The sequence below is a fragment of the Callithrix jacchus genome, chromosome 8 (genome assembly GCF_049354715.1).
Source record: "Callithrix jacchus isolate 240 chromosome 8, calJac240_pri, whole genome shotgun sequence".
NCBI lineage: Eukaryota > Metazoa > Chordata > Mammalia > Primates > Cebidae > Callithrix > Callithrix jacchus.
The window spans coordinates 101,783,553-101,809,712 of record NC_133509.1 but is presented as its reverse complement, the minus strand read 5'-3'; the positions used below and the strand labels follow the sequence as shown (position 1 = coordinate 101,809,712).

General features: G+C 35.3%; 1 protein-coding gene across 50 annotated transcripts in view; it reads right to left on the bottom strand.

Moving 5' to 3' along the window:
- The window catches only part of GPHN (gephyrin), a 689,342-nt gene that overhangs the window by 340,364 nt on the left and 322,818 nt on the right, over positions 1 to 26,160 (bottom strand). For all 50 annotated transcript variants that reach the window (XR_013521272.1, XM_078335184.1, XM_078335182.1 and 47 more), the window contains one exon: positions 4,836 to 4,930. Coding sequence is in view for 49 of the 50 variants with exons in the window: in XM_009006165.5 (XP_009004413.1) it covers positions 4,836 to 4,930 (95 nt within the window). In the remaining variant the exon portion in view is untranslated. The remainder of the gene's footprint in view (positions 1 to 4,835; positions 4,931 to 26,160) is intronic.

Below are 26,160 nucleotides of genomic sequence, written 5' to 3'. Positions count from 1 at the left end.
ATGTGTTTATTACAGTTACAGAATTGAAAGATGAGTTATTGAAGATTACAATGGTAAATCCCTTTTTACTAAAATGGAAATCTGGCAATCAATTTCTCTTTTTATGAATTAGATATTTCTTATTACATATATATATACACATGTGTGAGTAAATATTTAAAGGGCCTCATAACATTTCTATGAGCTATGTAATATCCCTATAAAACTAAGTAGAGATCATAAATCAAATTAATGACAAAACTGAGAATAAAATCCATGACAAATCATTCCTCCATGTATAACCACAGCAGTTGCTCTGTTATGTTTAATGAAATTTAGGGGAAAAAAAATAGTATTTGATCTTTTAAAAAAGCAAGTAGTTCCTGGCTAGTATGGTACAACCCCATCTCTACTAAAAATATAAAAATGAGTAGGGCATGATGGTGCATGCCTGTAGCCTCAGCTACTCGGGAGGCTGAGGCAGAAGAATTGCTTGAACCTGGGAGGCAGAGGCTGCAGTGAGCTGGGATTGTGCCACTGCACTCCATCCTGGTGATACAGTGAGACTCTGTCTCAAAAAACACAAGTAGGAAATACATGATAAATGTAGAGAGGTTAAACGCTACTATTTTGTGGCAGTTAACCACTGGAACAAGATGTGCTAAACCTTGTAAAATAATGAGGTAACACTGCTAGTAAATGCTAGCAAATATAAAATCAGGGATTTGATATTAAAGTCAGAACACATGCTTTTTTGGTGTCAGCTAAGATGGAGAAGGTAACCATAGCTTCTCTCTCCTACTGATTGTTGATGGAATACACAGTGATTACTCGATGACTTTGAATGTAAATAATAGCAGGCAGATTTGGGACTGAAGTCATAACTTGAGTAACAGCCTTAATGGGGCTAGGCCTTGTTGTGAAGCTCCTATACCATAATGACAACAGTGTTAGCAACTGAAGCCCAGAGAGAAGACGTATCTCTTTGGCAAATGGAAACAAAAAAAAGGAGCCCGTATTGTCTAAAGAACTGAGGTAAGAGGAATCTTTTTCTCTACTTTTTCTTTTCTTTTGCTTCTTTGTCCCTTTGCAATTACGTGGTATACAACTACGGACAACTACGTAGTGTACAACTACATACAACTATGTAGTGTGCAATTACATAGTGTACAACTACATAATTGCAAAGAAAGTTAATACTCTGTAAGAAACCTCTCTGGCCAGAATAACTAGGAATGGGGTCCACTGGAAGCTGGAGAGTGGGGGGAAATTCTTGGAAAGAAGAGAGCTAAAGAAGGTGGATCCCCTAATTTTATGTATGAATTGACACAAGTTCCAGGGTCACCCTTGAGCTATGAATACATGGGCCAGTCTAAAGAAGTACAAGAAAATCTTCTGAAACATAAAAATAGTATATACTGCTGCCCAAGCCTCAAACTAACTCCTAAATGGTTCATGTACTGGGCAGACACTAACAATAAAGCAAAGGCTGAGCCATTATCCACAGAAAGTGAGACAGAATTTATAATCTGAACCCAATCAGATCAATTGCTAAAACCAGCTAACTAAAATACCCCAGAGGATTTTAACAGGAGTTAAATAACTTACTTATAATATAGTACTCCAAATGTCCAGAATATAATCAAAAATTTCTCAACATAGAAAGAACAAGGAAAATTTGACCAGTTCTCATTGGAAATCAACTGATGTCAACCCCAAGGTGGGCCAGATGTTGAAACTGTCAGAATAATAATTTTAAGCAGTTATTATAACTATTCTCCATGACATAAAGGGTAATATTTTTGAAATAAATGTAAAAATACAAGTTCTTAACAGAGAAATGGAAACCAGTAACAAAAAAACCAAATGGAGAATTTAGAACTGAAAACACATCTGAAATAAAAACCACTAGGTATGCTCAAAGGCAGAATGATGATGAAAAGTCAGTTAATTTGAAGATAGATTATAGAAATAACCTAAAAATAATAGAGAGAAACAAAGACTTTAAAAATTATCAGAGCCTTAGGGATTTGTGTGACATTACCAAAAGATCTGAAATTCATGTTATAGGAGTAGCATAAAAAAGTAAATTTTCCAAATTGGCTAAAGACAAATTTACAGAATCATAAAGCTCACTAAACCCAGAAGCATAATCTGAAAGAAAACTACACCCAGATACATCATAATCAAATTTCTGAAACCAAAGCTGAAGAAAAAATATCTTCAAAGCAGCCAGAGAAAACTGCCATTACACATAAAGAAATAGCAACTCAAATGACTGCTGATTTCTTTTCAGAAACCATGGAGCAAATGAGAGTGGAATTAAGATTTTTCTTTTTTTAATGCTGAAAGAAAAGAACAGTCAACCCAGATTTCTGTACCTAGTGAAATATTATTCAGGAGTAATATGGAGATAAAGATATTTCCTAAGGAAGAAAAGCTAAGAAAATGTTTTGCCAGCAGACCTGCTCTAAAAACTCAAACTCAAACAAAACAACAATGATCATCACATAAGAGTTACTATGAGTCAGTTGTTTTAAGTGCTTTAGATGGATTAATTCACTTTATCCAAGAAATTTGGTACTATTAACATCCTTATTATACAGATAAGAAAACAAAAACAAAAAAAGGCATTAAATAGCTATTAACTGAGTATGCCATAGTAGAACACAAGCAATCTGGGTTCAGAGATGATGCTCTTAACCACTACTTCATAATATCTCGCAACTTAGTTATATAAAAAATCTGGAGGATACTGAGTTGTCCAAATAGTAGGAAACCATTTCAAACAGATATAATGCTTTAAACATTTATTTTTGTTTCATGTTGCTCTCTAGACATAAAAATAGGAAGGTAAGGTACCAACTTGATGCATTAATTTACCCGAGAAAAGCATGCTATAGAACTATGGTAAAACACTATTTATCTATAGTAACCACAACAACAAACAGTTTTAAAGTACTTACTATGTGTCAGAATTTGTTTTAAGGGCTCAGGATGTAAAAAAGAATAAGATAAAGCTCCTGTCCTTAAAAATTTTCTACAAACTAGGTAATACAGACAAGCAAATAATTAATTACAATATAGCATGACATGTTCTATAGCAGAAACATGTACAAAGCCAAAAGTGCATACACAATAGAAAGGCTGTAGAAAGGAAGCACCAATCTAATCATGACTATTATAAAAATAATAATTTTAATGAAGTATTTGAGAAGCACAAAAAAGAACATTCAGGGAAATATCCCCTTTTCTGTAACTAATGTAAACTATTATGTCCTTTCCAAATTTTGTAAATATACTTTCAGTTAAATCAGCACTGCAGAGACAGAAAAGCCAGAGGGTGTTCCCATGCTGTTTATGAGTATTAATTTTCAAAGTCTTCAGATAAAGATGAAGGATTCATTCCAAAGTAATTAGAATCAGGTCCTGCTAATTAATGTTCCACTCACTCAGCAGTCCAGTGCTCAGTAATTAAGAGGATACAAAAGGAAGAAAAAAATTAATTCAGAAAAAACCTTTCAATATAACAGAATGTGATATTTCTATACTGGATCAAGAAAGCTATATTCAATTTGAAGAATTACCTTAACAGTTGCAAAGAATAATTTCTCCATTTAAACTGCGGGATCCTTAAGGGAGGACCATGTCTTATTTTTCTTTCTATTCTCAGAATCCCTAATGCTTAATATGGGGCTTGGCAACAATCATATTATTATGTTTACTGAATTAAAATTTTTTTACAAAAGAATTAGTAAGAGATGAAGTTTAATTCTTTCTTCATATTATTGCTTATATACCAGAAAGAGTTCTTTTATGTTTGAAAACTACTACTTAATTCTATAGGATAAAAGGGATCCCCTGACCTCATTTGTGTTGGTAATATAAGTAATGGTTAAAAAAAGAACACTATAAATGAATCAACTGGAGTTCCTTAAAGGCCAGCATGGACTGTTAACTTTAAAGTCTCTATCATGTTACTTTAATTCTTTATTTGCTTTTACTAAAATTAAATGTTATAGTACATATGCCAGCAAAGAGAATATAGTAACTAATGATCCATTCATAATCTCCTGTATCTGTGCTTCAAGTGGCTGCCGCTGATGGGATATAAAATTCGTTTATGTAACAGAAAGGACATTACAACCCATATTCCATACTAGTCAATGGATATATTTAATTTTATATTCATATTGCACACAGGATACATAAATGGCTATAAATTGTGAAACCCTGAAACTATACAGTTGCTATGTATTTTTAGGTTGCTCTGAGATCAACTGTCTATTAATTAATGCTCATTAAATCAACAGATTCTGACTAAGTTGACACATGCATCTTTAACTTAAGTGATGTAATTGTCCTCATTTAGGGGATCTAAATCTAAGACTTGCTAAAATAGTAGTAAATAATTACCATTAAATCAAGGATGGATATTGACATCTATGTCAACAAAGGCATAGTTTTAGGTAAAGTAACTTGTAAAAACAAGTTATTTTAATAAACTCTGCAGATTAGTTTTATTAAATTAGTATTTACCTACAATTAATGGGTATCAACTGATGATTATAAACAATAACAAAAAAACAATAACTGTACATAGTAATAAACTGGATTATCTGGGTTAGAGATTGACAACTTTTACCAGTAGTAATATAACAGTCTCTGAAAAGTTTAACAAGCAAAAAAAAAAGTGAAGTGGGAAAATTGTGGCTGACAGATTACCAAAATTCTTAACTCTGGAAAAAAGGGCAAACTTAAGTGTTAAGACTAAAGTTTCTTAGGTTTATCAATATAGTGTATTGATTAGTGGTATGGAATTAACTTTCTTTGCAACATGTTGGTGACTTTCTTACCTAGAGAGCATGCCCAGAGGTGTAACATTAAGTGATCCCATCAGCATTGCCAGGGCCATCCCTGGTGCTTCCCGTTCTATTACTTCTTTTGTGGCCTGTAATTAAAGATTAAATAGCAGACTGAGTGAAATTAGCCAAAAAAGAATGAAGTCAGAGTAGTAAAACCCACTTAAAAATGATTATAAACCAGGCTTTCAATAGTCATATTTTAATTTCCAAAACATTTATCTTTTTGAGGCATCCAGACTCAGTTCTCAAGGACCACTGAATAAAAGCTGAGGGCCAAGAAAATAAAGAAAATTTTTATATTAGCAGTCCTTTCATATTTCTTATAGCTCAGAAGTATTTGATAGAAATCTCATCTCACTAGTAACCTAAATTCCAAAAATGAGGCCTTAGATTGCTATAACAACTTAGTAGATTTTTCACAGGGTAAGAAATTTGGGTATTTTCCTTTGTCTAATACTCTTGAAATAATTAGTCCCTGAAAACCTGAGATCATCCGTCTGTCACCTAGCACTGTGCTTTTAAAAGGATCTCAAGAAGTCATCATGTCAACTTTCCCCATGTACTGGCTAGAGGAAAAATTCTACATTTACCATGTTCTGAAACTTTAATATAAATTAACTGTCTTTTTCAAATAAAAGAAGTGAAGGGCTTCACCTAGAAGTTTTAGGATACGGCATTCTTTTTTTTGGGAGACAAAGTTTTGCTATTTTTGCCCAGGCTGGAGTTCAGTGGTGTGACCTCAGCTCACTGCAAACTCTGCCTCTAGGGTTCAAATGATTCTCCTGCCTCAGCTTGCTGAGTAGCTGGGATTGCAGGTGTGCACCACCAGGTCTGGCTAATTTTGTATTTTTAGTAGAAATGGGGCTTCACCATCTTGGCAAAGCTGGTCTGGAACTCCTGACCTCAGGTGATCCACCCACCTTGGCATCCCAAAGTGCTGGGATTATAGGCGTGAGCCACCATGCCCGGAAGATAGGGCATTCTTAAGATAAGTAGAGTTAAGCCTGGAATATACTAATGAGTGAGAAAGGAAAATTTCATTTTTGATAGGTCAATCAAAATTGGCATGTATCTTACTGTAAGATACATTTTAGGCTAAAAGCTGGGAGTGAAATATATGACTTAATCCATTTACAGTCCTCTGTTTCCAAAATTTAAGCATTACAATACTTGGGAGCAATACAAAAATGAAGTTTGCAACATGAAGTGTTATAGTAAATAAGTAGAAAGGCAAATAAAAAGTAAATTATGAAGGTAGAGAAAGGTTCATATTTCAATATTTCTTTGAAAGTAGAATAATAGTCTTCAATAAGATTGTACCTCGGGGCAAAAGCAGTCAAAGTGGATCGGGTATGTATTACATACTAATTGATGTTATAAATTAAGTTTAGAATGCATATAAATTAGTTATTCCTTTCCAATTGTAAAGAATACAGGATTACCAGAATTGATGCAATTTACTGGTACAGTGAATCTTAGCATAATGCAATATTTAACAATGGCAGACATTTTAAAGAAAAACTAACAAAAATATAATAATTCTGCTAGCATTATTTAATCTTTTAAAAATTTTTTAATTTTTTTTTTTTTTTTGAGGCAGAGTATATCTCTGATGCCCAGGCTGGAGTGCAGTGGCAGGATCTTGGCTCACTGCAACTTCCGCCTCCTGGGTTCAAGCAATTCTTCAGTCTCAGCCTCCTGAGTAGCTGGGATTACAGACATCCATCACTATGCCTGGCTAATTTTTGTATTTTTAGTAGAGATAGGGTTTCACCATGTTGGCCAGGCTGGTCTTGAACTCCTGACCTCAGGTGATTGCCCGTCTTGGTCTCCTAAAGTACTGGAATTACAGGCGTGAGCCACTGTGCCCAGCCTAAAAATTTAAAATTAAAAAAAAAAATTTCTTTAAGCTCTGGGATACATGTGCAGAATGTGTAAGTTTGTTACATAGGTATGCATGTGCAATGGGTCTGCTGCACCTATCAACCTGTCATCTTGGTTTTAAGCCCTGCATGCATTAGGTATTTGTCCTAATGCTCTCCCTTCTCTTCCTCCCCAACCCTCTGATAGGCTCCAGTATGTGTTGTTTTCCTCCCTGTCTCCACTGATCAACTCCCACTTATGAGTCAGAACATGCAGTGTTTCATTATCCATTCCTGTGTCAGTTGTTGAGAATGATGGTTTCTAGCTTCATCCATGTCATTATCCAGTCTTTATTACTTTTTTTCCAAAGTTAATCTATCTGTTATGATTTTGAGACTTACTGAGAGAAAACACTACTTCTATGTTATAAATTGCTTTAATGAAGTTTACAACTTCTCACGGATGTTAAACTTAGAGCCCTAAACATGAAGCAAGGGGATGTCATTGATAAGAATATTACATGAACTTCTTGGATAGAATTAATATTTATTTCATTACTTACTTGTAAAGGTTATATAAGCAATGGTTGATTAATTAATTTGGGGTTTCACATATAGATGACACATCCCAAAGTACAGTAGCACACATTATTTAGGGACATGAAGGGAAATATCAACAGATAGCTGAGAGGGAGTATTTCCCTTAAAATTGATACTTCCAAGCACAGCATTTATCCATTTTATCCATTTAAATAACAAAATTTTATTAAGCACCTACTACATACTAGGTAGTATCTGAAGTATTGATGCTGTAGTGAATAAAACAAACCTCAGAGAGTGTGTAAGTTCACTGTCACCCAGTACATGAAAAACTCAATTGACAAATGATACATGAGAATTGCCTAAAAGAGATGTGGTTCATTAATTTTTCTAAATCCTCTAAAACACACCACTGGATTTGGCCGGATTACTGGAAAGGATCTATTCTGAATGCCTCATTTCACTTTTTATAGAATTATTTTATTGGGCTTTGCTTTTGTGGTATGAAATTAGATTCAAGAAAATTGTCCAAACTCTTATTTACATTGGAAAGTATCTGAATTGTTCACCACATTACATTGTGGTCTTTAGGAGGACCTAGAGGAGAAATTTCTTCTCAAGTATCATAACTAGAAATGGGTACTCTTCTATGTTACCAGTTGTTTTTAAATTACAATGCTTGTGAATCAAGTTATCCTTGAGAACAGAGACAAATTTGTGGATACTTCTGAGTAGGCTTACTTAACACAACTTTGGTTTCATCTGATTTTCCTCTGTCCTATTCTTCACATTTATCTTTTAAAAAATTCTGCTGTATTTATGTATTTGGGTAAGCCATTTAAAATATTTTTCAGGGTATAAATAAGTACATAGATGGATGGATCAAATTAGGTACAGTTACTTTCCATATTGCTGGTTCCAGATCTGTGGATTCAACCAACTGAGGGTTGAAAATACAGTATTTAGGGGTTCTGCAGGGCCGACTGTATTCTATACAAAGTTCTCCATCTTTCTCTAAACATAATTCAGGCAGGACAGTTAATTCTTTCTGATGATGGTCTAAATAATTTGGGCATATAGACCAAACCTTATATATTTTAGAACATAAAAGAAAAAATATATCATGGCAATGACACTGAAAGGCACTAGTGCTGATGGTAGTGAGTTGCTTGGGGCAGGCGGATGTTAGACTCTCTGTACTAGATACAAACTGATATTTTCAATAGGGTATTCCTAAATAATGCACAAATACAGTCTTTCTCACATCTATAGCAAACATTTTCATAAAACATTAGAACCTTTCTATTTCCCTTTTATTTTCTCTTCCTGTTAAGCTGTTTGGTATAGTAAAGGACCATCATTTATGAAGTCAGACAATGCCACTACACAGTTAAGGTCAATAACAAGAGGAGTTGGATCTATTTCAGCATCTAGTACAGAGCCTAACATGTAGTGTATGCTCAACAAATATTTGTTGAATAAAGAAGTGGAGGAATAAATGAACCAATCTAGATTTGAAACTTGGCTTCACTATGTAGATGCTCTGTGAATTAGAAGAAAATATTTAACCTCTCCAAGTTTCCAGAGTAGTTATGAATATAATGGAAGTAATAATAAAATATACCTACATCTGATAAGAGGGCTATGAAAACTAAATGATAAATCACTTAGCATAGAGTAGGTATTCAGTACATATTAGTTCTTTCTATGTTTCTACTTTCCAATTCTTACATCCTTGCAGTTCCACACAAATCAGAAAACAGAAATAATACAAAAATCCAGCAACTACCTGAAAACAGTAGCAGCGAACCAAAGACTAAGAAAAAGAATGGAGAGCAAGAACCCAGATACAAGAACATTGGTAAATGCCAGGTAGGAAGTAGAATGCTAAAATTAGGGATCTAAATTAGGGAGCAGGCAGCTGAATGAGGTGGGGACTGGAAGATGAACAAAAGAGCAAGAGCTGAGTAAACCATAAATGGGGAGATATAACTAGAAAACAAAGAATAAGAGAATAAAACTTAATTAAAAATATAACAAGAGAAAGATATCTGTTTATTAGAAAATCTAAACAGAAAAATGGTTTTAAGAATGTAGCTTTATCACTTTCAATTACATATAATAGTACAGTGCAAACAAATAAAGGTTATCTGTATCTCTTAATGATTAGGTAACAAATTCATTATCAATAGACTATTCATTATCAATGGCAAAAATATGCCATTAAAAAAAAAAGCTTGAAACTAGTTTTTCCTCAACTAGCTTAAAGTTCTGTTTCACTCTTTCTTATACATTATTAACTTGGTTATCAAATTCTTTTATTCCTTAAAAGATGGTAGAAATTTATAGTCTTACTTCAGCTCTCAGTGTTTCTAAATTAGGTCTAAAATATACAAGTTTAATTGGATTTATCTATTCTTTTTAAACAAGATATTTATCTTGAATGTCTAAATATTTGTCCACTATGAAAGTTGCAACCTTCTGTGAAAAAAAATCACATAATTGTGATTGTTTCCTTTTTTTCTTGATACTTTGAGGATAAAACTTTGAAAGTCAGAAAGACCTTTCAAAGACTGCTAAGTTGTAAAAACAGTGTTATAAACAATGGTTCAATAATTCAGGTATCTTGTTGATGAAATTGTTCATATTTTAACTTCATAAGAAAAATGACCTTAAACAAAGATATTGCTAACAGGCAATGATGTTTAGAAGCGTACAAAATATATGGCTGGGCATGGTGGCTCATGTCTATAATTCCAGCACTTTGGGAATCTGAGGTGGGTGGATAACTTGAGGTCAGGAGTTTGAGACCAGCCTGGCCAACAGGGTGAAACCCCATTTCTACTAAAAAATACAAAAATTAGTCAGGTGTGGTGGCATGGGCCTGTAGTTCCAGCAACTTGGGAGCCTGAGGCAGGAGAATTGCTTGAACCCTGGGGGCAGAGGCTGCAGTGAGCCGAAGATCTGTCACTGCACTACAGCCTGGGCGACAGAACAAGACTCTATCTTAAAAAAAAAAAATGTATAGAACATATAATAGATACATCTAAATGTGCAGAACATATAATATAAAAAATATACAGAACTATATAATATAAAAAATATATAGAACATATAACAGAAACATCCAAATATAGTTTGTGAAAAATCACTTAGTCTAGTGCTTTCACTTATTTTTACAGAAATGCTTTTATTAACACAGCAGAAGAACTTATATATTAATACTCACGTGCTTGCAACCTGAGTAGGTAGATTTAATAAAATTTTCTACTCACAATTACTGTAGTGCCCTTTGCTGATTAAATAATTTTAAACAACAAAGACTATCTTTGAAATACTAGCTAATGACTACTTTTAAAAATAACTTTGGGCCGGGTGCGGTGACTCATGCTTGTAATCCCAGCACTTTGGGAAGCTGAGGTGGGTGGATCACAAGATCAGGAGTTGGAGACCAGCCTGACCAACATGGTGAAACCCTATCTCTACTAAAAACACAAAAGATAGCTGGGCTTGGTGGCGTGCACCTGTAATCCCATCTACACAGGAGGCTGAGGCAGAAAATTGCTTAAATCTGGGAATCGGAGGTTGCAGTGAGCCGAGATCGTGCCACTCCACTCCAGCTTGGGTGACAGAGTGAGACTCCATCTCAAAACACACACACACACACACACAACAAAAAACAAACAAAACAAAACAAAAACTTTATCAAGGTGAGATGTAGTTAGAGTAGTGATTCTCAAACTTTAGTGTGTATCAGAATCTTCTAGAGATCTTGTTAAAACACAAATTGCTGGGATCCCTTCCAGAGATCGTAATTCAGAATGTCTAGGTGCCTCAAACCTTACAGTTCTAACAAGTTTCCAGGTAAAAATTTACATTTCTAAAAAGTTTCCTGGTGATGCTTGTGATACCGGTAAGAAGACCACACTTTGAAAAACATACTGCTGATGGAAGGAATGATGTAGATTAATGACAGTATGTAACATTTGGTCTTATCTTTATAATCACTTTTTGTTCAACTTTGTAGATTGACATAAATGTGAGAATCCTTCATCAGAACAGAATACAGATTTAGTGAGGAGATAAATTAAGTAAAAATAGGCAGTTTAATGCCAGCCAGTTACATTTTCCTGACTTCTGCTTATTAAAGGACAAACACATTAATTTCATTTTATGTTTTAAAAAAGAGTTATAATAAACTAACAATTCTGAGGCTGCTCCTATAAGTATTCTATGGTACAAAGTAGGTATCTTTAAAATAATTTTCTTGGGACATCACATAGTAGATCAAGTTTATATTCATGACAAATTCCCAAAGATGTTCAAAAGGAGCACCTGTTATAAATCTACTCTTTTCTCATTCAAGAAACAGAGCAGAATGGAAGTAAGAGTTATAAGAGCAGTCTTGAATTTGGTGTAATTAATTAAAATCATTCATTTGCAGATTTTATTTTCATTTTAGTTATAACTTTCAACCAATTATAACCATATCAACTGATCATAATAATATGGCTAAATGGTCAAAGACTACTGCTACGAAGACAGAGAAGATGTAATCAGGAAATCAAGTTAATTTGTAAAATGTATCTCACTTTTACTTGGGAGATATTATCTTACTTCTAATGAATATCTTTTCTTGGGGTTTTAATCTTCTTAAACATTTACATTTTCTTCCATTACTAGGAGAAGCAGATAACTTTTCATGTGAAGAAAAGATGCTGCTTTTTTTCTGTTTTCAGTTCAAGTTGTATGATATTTAAATAAGATCTGGTTGTGATGAAAGGTCAAAGGAGACAGTATACCATGGTAGGGAGGACATAAGAAGAAAAGAGTACAGATTTTAATATTGCAGGCATTTCATCTTCCATTCCAGTCAACGAACATATACTTTGCAGTGAGCATGAAATGATGTCTGAGTTCATAGTTTTCACAGTTCATCTGAGCTCCAATGGTTAATGAATCGTTGTGCCAGGTAAGGTTCTAGTATTTAAAGGTAATTATTCTTCTTTATAAAGCATGCCAACCAATTTACCTGGTTCAACCAAAGAATTTATTTCAATGCTGGGGTAAAAACTGGTTATTGGGCTTACTAAGATTACTATGTCTTTGTATAATACATGGTGGCTGTTTAAAAGATTTTCAAGTTTTTTTCACTTTAACTATGAAAAATCTCACTGTTTTTGCTAACATTTAGATCCCAACCCTTGTTCAAGAACCAACTCAAGTACACAGCAGCGAATACTCCTTAGCATCACACCTTTTCTCTTTACACATTATTTTTCAATAATTTTTATTTAGACATTAATTTGATAATTATCAAACCATAAAACTTGGGAACTCAGGTGAACACATCACTTTATAAGAGATTTTCATGAGAATACTTAGCTTCATATTCCACTTATATAAACAGTACTACTTTATATCTCATACCAGGAAAAGATGAAAGAATACTGATATTTCTATGGATTGTTAGCATTATTATATATGGAATATGTATGTATTCCTATTTGGTACTATGTAAAAACAACAGAGTTGTCCATAATGCTAGAATGTTAGCCATGTATGTCTTTCAACCTATGTTAAAAAAAAAGTTACTCATTCCTGTTATTCAAAAGTTGATATGTAGATATGGGGGAAAAAAGTTCAGGAAATCTAATACAAAACATGTTGACTATAGTTAATACTATTATATTGTATACTTAAAATTTGCCAAGAAAGTAGGTCTCAGATGTTCTCACCATACACTCCCAGAAAAGATAATTATGAGAGTTGATGGATATGTTAATTAGCTTGAAGTAGTAATCATTTTACAATGTATACATATATCAAAACAATCAAAACATCATATTGCATACTCTATATACAATTTTTCTTTGTCAATTTTACTTCTACGAAGCTGGGAAAAATATGAAGCTGAAAGATAATTCATTTTGAAACTGTACTAAAAGGCTGTCTAATCAGCCTTTTTTTTTTTTTTTTTTTTTTTTTTAAGAAAATGAAAATCCAATTTATTCAGCTCCCAGGCGAGGTTCCATGGTCCCGGGGAAAGAGGCCAGGGAAGTCGTGCCAACATCCTGGGGTGTGGGGTTTTTTTTTTTGTTTGTTTGTTTTGAGACAGAGTTTTGCTCTTGTTACCCAGGCTGGAGTGCAATGGCGTGATCCCGGCTCACCGCAACCTCCACCTCCTGGGTTCAGGCAATTCTCCTGCCTCAGCATTCTGAATAGCTGGGATTACAGGCACAGGCCACCATGCCCAGCTAATGTTTTGTATTTTTAGTAGAGACGGGGGTTTCACCACGTTGACCAGGATGGTCTCGATCTCCTGACCTCGTGATCCACCCGCCTCGGCCTCCCAAAGTGCTGGGATTACAGGCGTGAACCACTGCGTCTGGCCCCGGGGCATGGGGTTTTTATGGCTAGAAGGAACGAGCAATAGTTGGGTGCTCTAATTAACTCCAAGGGAGCGGGATTGAGACGGGGCAGGCTGCTATTGGTTAGCGGGTTGTTGGGCGGGTTTTAATGACATAATCTACCCTCAATGCTCTAGACCCAGTGGGGTTTTGTTAATTGGTTAGTGGTGTTTAATATAAACAAAAATGTAATGGCTGCCCTAAAAAAAATACATTGGATTTCCACTATATTAATGATCACATAATTAGTCATTCACTTAAAGCAGTGCAAGTTTTTGTTTTGCTTTCTTTATTAAGGAGTAAGGTCTTTGTCACTCAGACTGGAGTGCAGTGGAGCATTCACAGCATACTGCAACCTCAAACTCCTGGGCTCAAGTGATCCTCCTACATCAACCTCATAAGAGGTTAGGACTACAGGTATGCGCACCACATCTGGCTAACTTTTAAAATATGTTGTAGAGATGGGTATCACTATGTTGCACAGCCTGATCTGGATCCTCCTACCTTGTTCTCCCAAAGCAGGATTATAGGCCACTATAATATGAGCCACTGTGCCATGCAATGCAAGTTTTTAATGTTTACTTAATAACATGACTTTAGGATGTGCTTAAACACCTTAACAGAATTTAAAAGAAACAAGGTCCTACTTTAGGCTTATAAGTACTATTTGCAAACGGCTCACTGTCAATTTATTTAAAAGTCTAAAAGTTTGTTCTTTGGCCTTGACATGTGATAATTCTCATTGCTGGCCTTTTAAAGAAAGCATCTACATTTGAAACATGTAATTATCATGTCTACAGTTCCCTTTCTTCTAAATTGAATTCTCACCAAATAGACACATGCGATAAAGTGAGGAACAGGAGATAGATGAGGTAAAGGCAGTAGAATAAGCAAAATAACTGCTTAGAAGGGAAAAAAAACAAAAACAGTCCCTTTTTAATTATTATTGACAGGTGTTACATTTTGTCATCTTATACAAACCTCAGTAGTATAAAAAGAAGGGCCAACTGGGAAAGAGGAAAACCAGTACAGCGTATTCTCAAAGCAAATAAAAATCAGCATTTCAACTGCCTTGAGATAAGCCTAAGTAGAAATTCCAATAGTGAGATGAGGGAAAATTATATGCACATATATATTTGGAGGTCATGGCAAACTGTAGTTTGAATTAAATAACTTGCTTTTTATATGCTTCCTCATCTAAAGATTGATTTTAATGTTACTAATCTCTCACTTTGTGATCATGCTTTTAATTCCTCATTTGTAGCCCAGAGTCCCTTATTATTCACATATTATATGAATATCAGCTTTTATTCTTATGCCTTTAGAAATTTATCTTTAAGTTTACCTTTTGTAAAAAGGGGCTAATAATCTTTATTATACCTCTTATAAATCTAAAGTATTATGCTATAAAGCATTTTTGGTTAACTAAAAAGAATATCACAATTTTTATAATGTTAGTATACCACTATACAACACATAAACTTATGCATAAAAATGTTCTTATTTCTCTTTTTCACTCCATTGGGAAGCTAAACATGAACATTACTATTTAGCCACATAATTCAATAATAAAATATATCAGAAGTTTTTATTTATGGTGTCTTTCTTAAAAAACACCTATAGACTGGGTTTATAAGGGGTTCAATAATTTTTAATTAATAAAAAAAACCTATAGACATTCTCTTTTTAAATAGTTTAACATATTCCTGAATTACATAATACAGAAGAAACATAATGTATTATTTTTTGTAAGTGAAGAAATAGACATACCAATAATTTATTTGACTAATCCAAAGCCACTGGTTAAATCAACAGAATATTACAAAAGGTAACTCAAGCCTATGGACTCCAATTCTGAAATTAATCTAATATGTGCTTTTTAGCTCATGAGGTACTACATCCTATTTTGACATAGGAAAGATCTTGGTGCTCTGCTTAAATGTGATAGAATATATAAAAATGCTCAGTATCATTCCTAACACAGCTCAACAAATGTTGAGTACTCTAATTTGTACTAAAACATAAATCCAAAATCATCTATGTTGTAGAGGTTGGTGTTATAAACTGTAGTTAAGGCAATTATGAAAACTGAATAGTTCTATCAGAAACACTCTATAATAGAAGCTATGACTATGTCTGCTATGACCATGTCTGTTTATGAATGTATATAAATATTTATGAGAATCTTTCTGAGTGAAGGCAACATGCCAGCCATGACTTTGAAAACTTAACCAAGATTTATCAAGAAGTAGCAGACTTTTAGAGATATCAATTATCATGAATATAGCCTGGGACATTACCATAAAACTTCTGAACAGGCAGACTGGGAAAAAAATGTGGGAAGCTTGAAAATATCTTGTAAAGATAAAAAGAACTAACAACACCTCCTGGATTTCAGCTTTCACCTTAAGTCTAATGGAAAACAGCAATGTAATTATGTATCTAAGAAAAGATGAAAATACACAAGCAGGTGTCCATAACTGCTTGTGGTAAATATTGTGCAAATTAGTAAGCCAAATAAGTTTAGATCTTTTTAAAATTTCCTTAACAAACCATACACTAAAAATTATAGCTGTATAAATAACAGCAGCCTATTGCTTTTTTCTTGTCAGAATGGGTTATGAGGCTCAGGGCAGTGTTAAACGTGGGAACGCAAAGAGGCAACACTCTACATACCTCACATCAATGTTGTTGTGCTGATACTAAAGAAAGGTCTTATAATTATCATTTTAAATCAGCCACAGGAAAACACAGCTTTTAAGAATTTTTGCAGGAAGATATTTTAAAAATGGTGAATTACAACCAGAGAGAAACATAAAAAAAAGAATGAATTATTTATTAAGTAAAATTGAAATGATATTGCGAGAAATATCTTAACAGGGGAGTTAAAAGTAATTAGAAGCCTACTTTCTAAAAACTGTTCTAAAAAGAAGTGCAACAAATCCCAGCACTTTGTGAGGTTGAGGCAGGAGGATCATTTCAGTCCAGGAGCTCAAGAACAGCCTAAACAAAATATTGTGTCTACCAAAAAAAAAAAAAAAAAAAAACCAAAAAACAAAAAAACATAAAACTTTGCTACTGAAAAAAGGTAAAACTGCAGGAGTGCAAAAAAATAAAAAAAAAAACCTAAAAATAAAAATATCTTTAAAAACTTAGGCTCTATATACACTCTAATTTGGAAGCTTAAAAATACTGTGTGTATACTTTTTTTTTTTTTTTGGTATAGAATTTTGGCTCTTTCAAACCATCCAGGCTACAGTGCTTACAATGGAGGCAGTTTACCATCCAAATAAGGCCTATCTAACTTTGCTTTCAGATTTGATACTGGTAAGTCAAAAAGTCAAAATAGAGTCCATTCTTGAAGTTAAAAAAATTACACTTACAAAAATTGAGATAATATATATATGTGTATTTATATATGTATACATACACATACATCCTGGGATTGGGATTTTTAGGTTTGGACAATAGGCAACTGAAAAGTGACTTTATTAGGGCAGCTGGTGGGAGTCGGGTAGAAGAAACTGGTTGTATCTACTGCACCAACCACATTTCATTACCTAGTCAGATGGGTGGAAATGACAACCCCTACTAACCCACACACATATGTAAACATACCCACTGAGACTTCTCATTTATAGCATTTCCTCCTTTGATGTTACCTTGATGTTCATTTTAACCCAATGTTATGCTCTTAAAGTTATAAACTTAAGAGTGTCTCAGGTTATAAAAGAGGCAAACCAAATTTAAGAATTAACAAAGAATGTTAGCCGGGTGCGGTGGCTCATGCCTGTAATCCTAGCACTTTGGGAGGCCGAGGTGGGTGGATCACCTGAGGTCAGGAGTTCAAGACCAGCCTGGCCATCATGTGAAACCCCATCTTAAACACACACACACACACACACACACACACACACACACACAAAGAAAAACCAAGAATGTAAAAAAATTTAGGCTTACAAAATAAAGATTTTATAAGCAGACAACACTGTTTTATATTGAGATGATCATGAATAGACTAAACTCAGATCCTCTCTTTTATTTCTTTTCACATAATAAAAATTAAGTATCCAAGGGAAGAGGGCATCCATTGCAGAAACAATATGTGGGGCAGATGGAAACTGACATTTTACTTAGTGTTGTAATAAGGACAGCCTTATTCTTCTATACCTAATCAGGTTTGCCTCTAAGAAAGGAGAGAAAACAAAGAAATGCTTCATATCTCTATGAAGAGTATGTTATGTCCTGATCTCTCAGTTTTCTTTCCTGTTTTTTATTTTTTATTTTTGTGTTAATATTAACACAAGTTACCTAGAGACTATCAGACTTTTTGTAATTTTCTTGAAATAATTTAAACATTTAAAAAAATTTTAATTTTCCTGGGTATGCAGTAGGAACATAAATTTGGGGGTACATGAGATACTTTGACAAAGGCATGCAATGCATAATAATCAAACCATGGAATATGGAGTATCCATCCCTTAAAAAAGCATTTATCCTTTGTGTTACAAGCAATTCAATTATACTTTTTGTTATTTAAAAATATATAATTAAATTATTATTGACTACTATCACCCTGTTGTGCTATCAAATACCAGGTTTTATACATTTTTTTCTAACTACTTTTGTTTGGTTTTGTTTTGAGATGGAGTCTTACTCCGTTGCTCAGACTGGAGTGGAGTAGTGACGTGATCTTGGCTCACTGAAACCTCCACTTCCCAGGTTCAAGTGATTCCCCTGCCTCAGCCTCCCAAGCAGCTGGGACTACAGGCACAGGCGCCATGCCCGACTAATTTTTTGTATTTTAGTAGAGACAGGGTTTCACCATGCTGGCCAGGATGGTCTCGATCTCCTGACCTCATGATCCACCCACCTTGGCCTCCCAAAGTGCTGGGATTACAGGCTTGAGCCACCGCGCCCGGCCCTAACTACTTTTTATATTTAGTCCCCTTACTCCCCGACTACCATCCTCAGCCACTGGTCATCATCTTTCTACTATACATCTCCATGAGTTCAATTGTTTTCATTCTTAGCTCGTACAAATGAGTGAGAACATGTGAAGTTTGTCTTTCTGTGCCTGGCTTCACAAATAATGATCTCTAGTTCCACCCATGTTGTTGGAAATAACAGGTTCTCATTCTTTTTTTATAGCCAAATAGAACCCCATTGTGTAGACGTATCACATTTTCCTTATCCATTCATCTGCTGATAGACACTTAGGTTGATTCCAAATCTTGGCTTCTGTGAACAGTGGTGCAAGACATGAGAGTGCAGATATCCCTTGGAAATACTGATTTCCACTCTTATTTATTTATTTATGTATATATATAATTGCATTTTAGGTTTTGGGGTACATGGGAAGAACATGTACCCCAAATTGTTGCATAGGTACATACATGATAATGTGGTTTGCTGCCTTCCTCCCCATCACCTACATCTGGCATTTCTCCCCATGTTATCCCTCCCAACTCCCCACCCCCAACAGACCCCAGTGTGTGATATTCCCCTCCCTGTGTCCATGTGTTCTCATTGTTCAACACCCGCCTATGAGTGAGAACATGCAGTGTTTGATTTTCTGTTCTTGTCAGTTTGCTGACAATGATGGTTTCCTGGTTCATCCATGTCCCTACAAAGGACACGAACTCATCATTTTTTATGGCTGCATAGTATTCCATGGTGTATATGTGCCACATTTTCCCTGTCCAGTCTATCATCGATGGGCATTTGGGTTAGTTCCAAGTCTTTGCTATCTTAAACAGTGCTGCAATGAATATTCGTGTGTATGTTATTTATTTATTTGAGATGCAGTCTTGCTCTGTTGCCCATGTTGGAATGCAGTGGCCCAATCTTGGCTCACTGCAGCCTCCACCTCCTGGGTAACAGTGAGTCTCCTGCCTCAGCCTCCTAAGTAGCTGAGATTACAGGTGTATGCCACTATGCCTGGTTACTTTTTATATTTTTAGTAGAGACAGGGCTTCACCATGTTGGCCAAAATGGTCTTGAACTCCTGACCTCAGGTAATCCACCAGCCTTGGTCTCCCAAAGTGTTGGGATTACAAGCGTGAGCCACCACATCTGACCCTGACTTCTATTCTTTTGGGCACATACCCAGCAGTGGGATTGCTGGATCATATGGTAGCTCCACTTTTAGTTTTCTGAGAAACCTCCAAACTGTTCTCCACAGTGGTTTATTAAGTTAACATTCCTACCAACAGTGTATGCGGGTTCCTTTTTCTCTAATCCTCACTGGCATTTGTTAATGCCCTGTCTTTTGGATAACACTCATTTTAATTGGGGTGAAATGATATCTCATTGTAGTTTTGATTTCCTGTTCTCTAATCATCAATGATGCTGAGTAGCTTTTCATAGCCCTGTTTGCCATTTGTATGTCTTCTTTTGAGAAATGTCTACTGAGATTTTTGCCCATTTTAAATTGGATTATTAGATCTTTTTCCTATAGAGTTGTTTGAGCTTCTTCTATATTCTGGTTATTAATCCCTTGTCAGATGGGTAGTTTGCAAACATTTTCTGCTATTCTGTGAGTTGTCTCTTCATTTTGTTGATTGTTGCTTGGCTGTGCAGAAACTTTTAAATTTGTAATCCCATTTGTCCATTTTTGCTTTGGTTGCTTGTGCTTATGAGATATTACTCAAGAAATGTTTGCACAGACCAATGTCCTGGAGAGTTTCTCAATGTTCTTATTGTATTGGTTTCATAGTTTGAGGCCCTAGATTAAAGTTTTTTAACCCATTGTGATTTGATTTTTGTATGACAAGAGATAGGGGTCTAGTTTCATTCTTCTGAATATAAATATCCAGTTTTCCCAGCACTATTTATTAAAGAGACTGTCTTTTCCAGAGTGCATGTTCTTGACACCTTTGTCAAAAACGAGTTCACTGTAGGTGTACAGGTTTATTTCTAGGTTCTCTATTCTCTTCCTTTGGTCTACGTGTCTGTTTTTATGCCAGTACCATGCTGTATTAGCTACTATAGCTCTGTAATATACTTTGAAGTCAGGTAGTGTGATTATTCCAGTTTTGTTCTTTTTGCTTAGGATAGCTTTGGTTATTTTGGGTCTTTTGTGGTTCCAGATAAATTTTCTTATTACTTTTTTTTATTTCTGTGAAGAATTTTATTGGTGTTTTAATAGGGATTGCATTGAATCTGAAGATTCCTTTGGGTAGTATAGACATTTTAACAATATTGATTTTTCCAACCCATGAACATGGAATAACTTTCCGTTTTTTGGTGTCCTCTTCAATTTCTTTCATCAGCTTTACAGTTTTCATTACAGAGATCTTTTACTTCTTTAAGTTAATTCCTGGGTATTTAATTTTCTATGTGGCTATTGTAAATGAGACTACTTTTTTCTTTCTTTTTCAGATTGTTCATTGTTGGCATGTAGAAATGCTACTGAATTTTGTATGTTGACTTTGTATCCTGCTACTTTACTGAATTTGCTTATCAATTCCAATAGGTTTTTGGTGGAGTCTTTAGTTTTTTGCCAGATACAACATCATATCATCTGCAAACAAGAAGAATTTGACTTCTTCCTTTCCAATTTGGATGCCCTTTAAATCTTTCTCTTGTCTGACTGCTGTAGGTAGGACTTCCAGTAGTATGTTGCATAGCAGTGGTGACAGTGGGCATCTTTGTCATGTTGCAGATCTTAGAGGAAATGCTTTCAGTTTTTCTCCATTCAGTACGATAGCAGTTGTGGGTCTGTTGCATATAGCTTTTATTATGTTGAGAGATGTTCCTTCTGTACCCAGTTTTTTGAGGGATTTATTTTTAATCATACAGAGAGTCTGAATTTTAGCAAATGCTCTTTCAGCATCAAGTTAAATGATCATATAATTTTTGTCCTTTATTCTGTTAATATGACATATCATGTATGTGGAACCATCCTTGCCCACTTGCCATAAATCCCTTTTGGTTATGAGAATGATCATCTTAATGTATTGATGAATTTGGTTTGTTAGTATTTGCTGAGGATTTTTGCATCACTAATCATCAGAGATATTCGCCTGTAATTTTCTTTTTTCTTTCTATTTTGTTTTGATGTTTCTTTGCTTGGTTTTGGTATCAGGGTAACACTGGTCTCACAGATAAAGTTGGGATATATTTCCTCTTCCTCTTTATTTCAGAATAGTTTGAGTAAGACTGGTAATAGTTCTTCTTTAAATGTTTTATAGAATTAGCAGGGAATTGGGTATCAGGCTTTTCTTTATTGGGATACTTTTTTTTTGCAACTTCAATCTCAATAGCTGTTATTGGTCTGTTTGGGTTTTGGATGTCTTTGTGGTTCAAACTTGAAAGGTTGTATGTGTCTAGGAACTTATCCATTTCTTCTAAGGTTTCTAACTTTTTGGTATATAGTTAGTTGCTACTGGTAGCGACTAATGATCCTTTGACTTTATATAGTATCAATTGTAATGAATCCGTTTTCATTTTTTATTTTATTTATTTGTATCTTCTCTCCTTTTGTCTTATTCTGGCTACAGGTTTGTCAATCTTGTTTAACTTTTCAAAAACGAGCTTTTCATTTTGTTGATCTTTTTTATATTCTTTGTTTCAGATTCATATATCTCTGATTTTTATTCTTTCTTTTCCTCTACTACTTTTGAGTTTTGTTTGCTCTTGTTTTTCTATTTCTCTAAGATACATCATTAGGTTCTTTATTTGAATTTTTCCTTTTTTGAGGTAGGTACTTGGAACTATAAAATTTCCTCAGTACTGCTTTTGCTGTGTCCCATATGTTTTGTTTCCATTGTCATTTGTTTCAAGAAAAATTTCAGTTTCCTTCTTAATTCTTTCATTGACTCATTGATCATTCAGGAGCATATTGTTTGACTTCCATTTGTTTGTAGTTTCCAACATTCCTCATTATTGATTTCTATTTTTATTCCATTGTTGTCAGAAAAGATGCTTGATATCATTTCAATTTGTTTTGAGTGTATTGAGACTTGCTTTGTGACCTAACATATGGTCTTTTAGAATGATCACTGTTTTGAGGAGAATAATGTGTATTCTGCCACCACTGGATAAAATGTTATATAAATATCTATTAGGTCCATTTGTTCTATAGTGCAGATTAAGTCTGATGTTTCCTTGTTGACTTTCTCTTTGCATGATCTGCCTAATGCTGAAAGTAGGATGTTGAAGTCTCCAGCTATTATTGTATTGGAATCTATCTCTTGGGCTCTAATAATATTTTCTTTATATATCTGTGTGCTCTAGCATTGGGTCCATTGCTGAACTCACCCCTTATTATTATATCATGACTTTGTCTCATCTTACAGTTTTTGTTTAGAAAACTCCTGCTATTCCTGCTCTTTTTTGGTTTCTACTGGCATGGAATATCTTTTTCCATCCCTTTATTTTCAGTCTATGTTTGTCTTCACAGGTGAACTGTATTTCTCTTAGGCAACAGATGACTGAGTTTTGTTTTTTCATCCATTCAGCCACTCTATCTTTTGATTTGAGAGTTTAGTCCATGTATAATTCAATGTTATTATTTATTTATTTATATGTTTTAGACAGAGTCTTGCTCTGTTGCCAGGCTGGAGTACAGTGGTGTGATCTCAGCTCACTGCAACCTCCACTTCCCAGGTTCAAGCAATTCCCCTGCCTCAGCCTCCTGATTTTCTGGGACTACAGGCGAGAGCCATCACACCTGGCTAATTTTGTGTATTTTTAGTAGACATGGGGTTTCACCACGTTGGCCAGGATGGTCTCAATCTCTTGACCTGATGATCTGCCTCCCTCGGCCTCCTAAAGTGCTGGGATTATGGGCATGAGCCACCATGCCTGGCCAATTCAATGTTATTATTGATAAGTAAGGGCTTACACCTGCCATTTTGTTATTTGTTTTCTAATTGTTTTGTGGTCTTCTCTTTCTGCTTTTCTTCCTTCCTGTATTCCTTTTTGTGGAAGTGATTTTCTCTGGTGGTATGTTTTAATTTTTTTGCTTTATATATTTTTTGTAGCTATATAGGCTTTTTGGATTGGAAGTTACCATGAGGTTTGCAAATACTATCTTATAACACATCATTTTAAACTGACGACAACACCGATTGCATACAGAAACAAAGAAATAAGCAAAAAGAAAATGAATAAAAACGCTACACTTTAACTGTGTCCCCTTGCTTTTTAACTTTTTGTTATGTCTCTTTATGTCTTGAAAAGTTGCTGCGATTATTGTCTTTGACTGGTTTATTGCTTAGTCTTTCTGCTTGACATAAGAGTAGTTTACACACCATAATTACAGTCTTATAATATTGTATGTTTTTCTGTGTGCTCACTATTACCAGAGAGTTGCATCTTCAGATGATTTCTTGTTCCTCATTAGCATCCTTTTCTTTTAGACTGAAGAACTCCCTTTAATATTTCCTGTAGGATAGATAAGGTGTTGATGAAATCTCTGAAGCTTTTGTTTATCTGAGAGTCTTTATTTCTCCTTCATGCTTGAAGGATATTTTCACCAGATATGCTTTTCTAGAGTAAAAGATGTTTCCTTCAGTACTTTAAATATGTCATGCCAGTCTCTTATGGCCTGTAAGTTTTCCACTGAAACCTCTGTTGCCAGATGTAGAACTCCGTTATGTCATTTGCTTCTTTTCTCTTGGTGCTTTTAGGATTCTTTATCTTTGACTATGCTTCTTGTACAATGTTGATATTTTTCTCAAAGTTTGGGAAGTTCTCTCATATTATCCCTCTGAATAAACTTGCTACTCCTATCTCTTTCTTTACCTTCTCTTTAAGGCCAATAACTCTTATATTTGCGCTTTTGAGGCTATTTTCTAGATCTTGCAGGTATAATTCATCCTTTTTAATTCTCTTATCTCCCTACCTGTGTATTTTAAAAAATAGTCTTTCTTCAAACTTACTAATTCTTTCTTCTGATTGATCAATTCTGTTATTAAGAGACTCTGATGCATTCTTGGGTGTGTCAATTGCATTTTCCATGTCTAGAATTTCTGCTTGATTCTTTTAAATTATTATTTCAATCTCTTTGCTAAGTTTATCTGATAGAATTCTGAATTCCTTCTCTCTTTATCTTGAATTAATCTATTTTGAATATCTATTTTGAATTCTCTATCTAAAAGATCACATATCTCTGTTTCTTCAGGCTTAGTCCCTAGTGCCTTATTTAGTTTGTTGCATGAGGTCATGTTTTCCTGGGTGATCTTGATACTTGTAGTTGTCTGTCAGTGTGTCTGGGCATTGAAGAGTTAGGTATTTATTGTAGCCTTTGCAATCTGGGCTTGTTGGTGCCTGTCTCTTTCGGAAAGGCTTGCCAGTTATTTGCAGGGACTTGGGCCCCAAGCCCAATAATGCTATAATTCTTGTAGACTTGCAGAGATACCACTTTGGTGGTCTTGGTTAAGGTCCAGAAAAATTCTCTGTACTATCAGAGACTCTTGTTCTCTTCCCTTATTTTCTCCTAAACAAATGGAGTCTCTCTGTGCTATGCTTCTGGAGCTGGGGACAGTGGGTTGACAGAAACACCCCTGTGGCCACCACCACTAGGATAGTGCTGGGTTAGACCTGAAGCCAGCACAGCACTGGGTTTTACCCAAGGTCCACTGTAACCACTATCTGGCTGCTGTGTATATTCAATCAAGGCACTGGGGCTGCAGAATCAACAGGTGGTGAAGCCACACAGGCTTGTGCCCTTCCCTTTAGGGTATTGAGTTATCCCAACTAAGGGTAGTGCCAGACATGCTGTCTGGGAGCGAGGGACTGGAATAAAAAACCTTAGAAATTTATTTGGTGTTCTATTTTACTGAAGCTGAGTTGGCACTCAAATCATGAGACACAGTCATTCCCACTCTTCCCTCTATTTTCCCCAGGCAGAAGAGCCTCACCCTATGGCTACCCACCGCAACAGACTCACGGGGAATATTGTCAGGCTACCACTGATGTTCCCTTTAGGCCCACGGGCTCTGCAGTCAGCTTGTGGTGAATGCTGCTAGGCATGGGACTCACTCTTCAGGGCAGTGGACTTCTCTGTGGCCCAGGGCAGGTTCAGAAATGTCCTAGGTCTAAGGCCTGGAATCAGGTCCGCAAGAGCCCACTTAGTGCTCTACTCCCTTAAGGTACAAGACAAAGTCCCCTTTACTTTTTCTCTGCTTTTGTCAAGCAGAAAGAATCTCTCACTGTAATTATCACATATAGGAATGTGCTGGGTCTCACCTAAAGTGAGCATGTCTCAGAGGCTCACCTAAGGCACATGGCATCCTATATGGATATCACTGCTGGACCCTGGAGGGTCCATAGTCTCTTTAGTCAACAGTTGATGCACCTTGCCAGGACTGGGTCCTTCCCTTCAAGGCAACAGGTTCCCTTCTGGCCCAGGGCGTGATTTAGAAATATTGTCCGGGAGCTAAGGCCTGGAAAGGGGGCCTCATGACTCTGCCTGGTGTCCTATCCTACTGTGGCTGAGCTCGTTTCCAAATGCAAGATAAAGTCCCCTTTACTGTTCCCTTGCTTCAGGCAGAA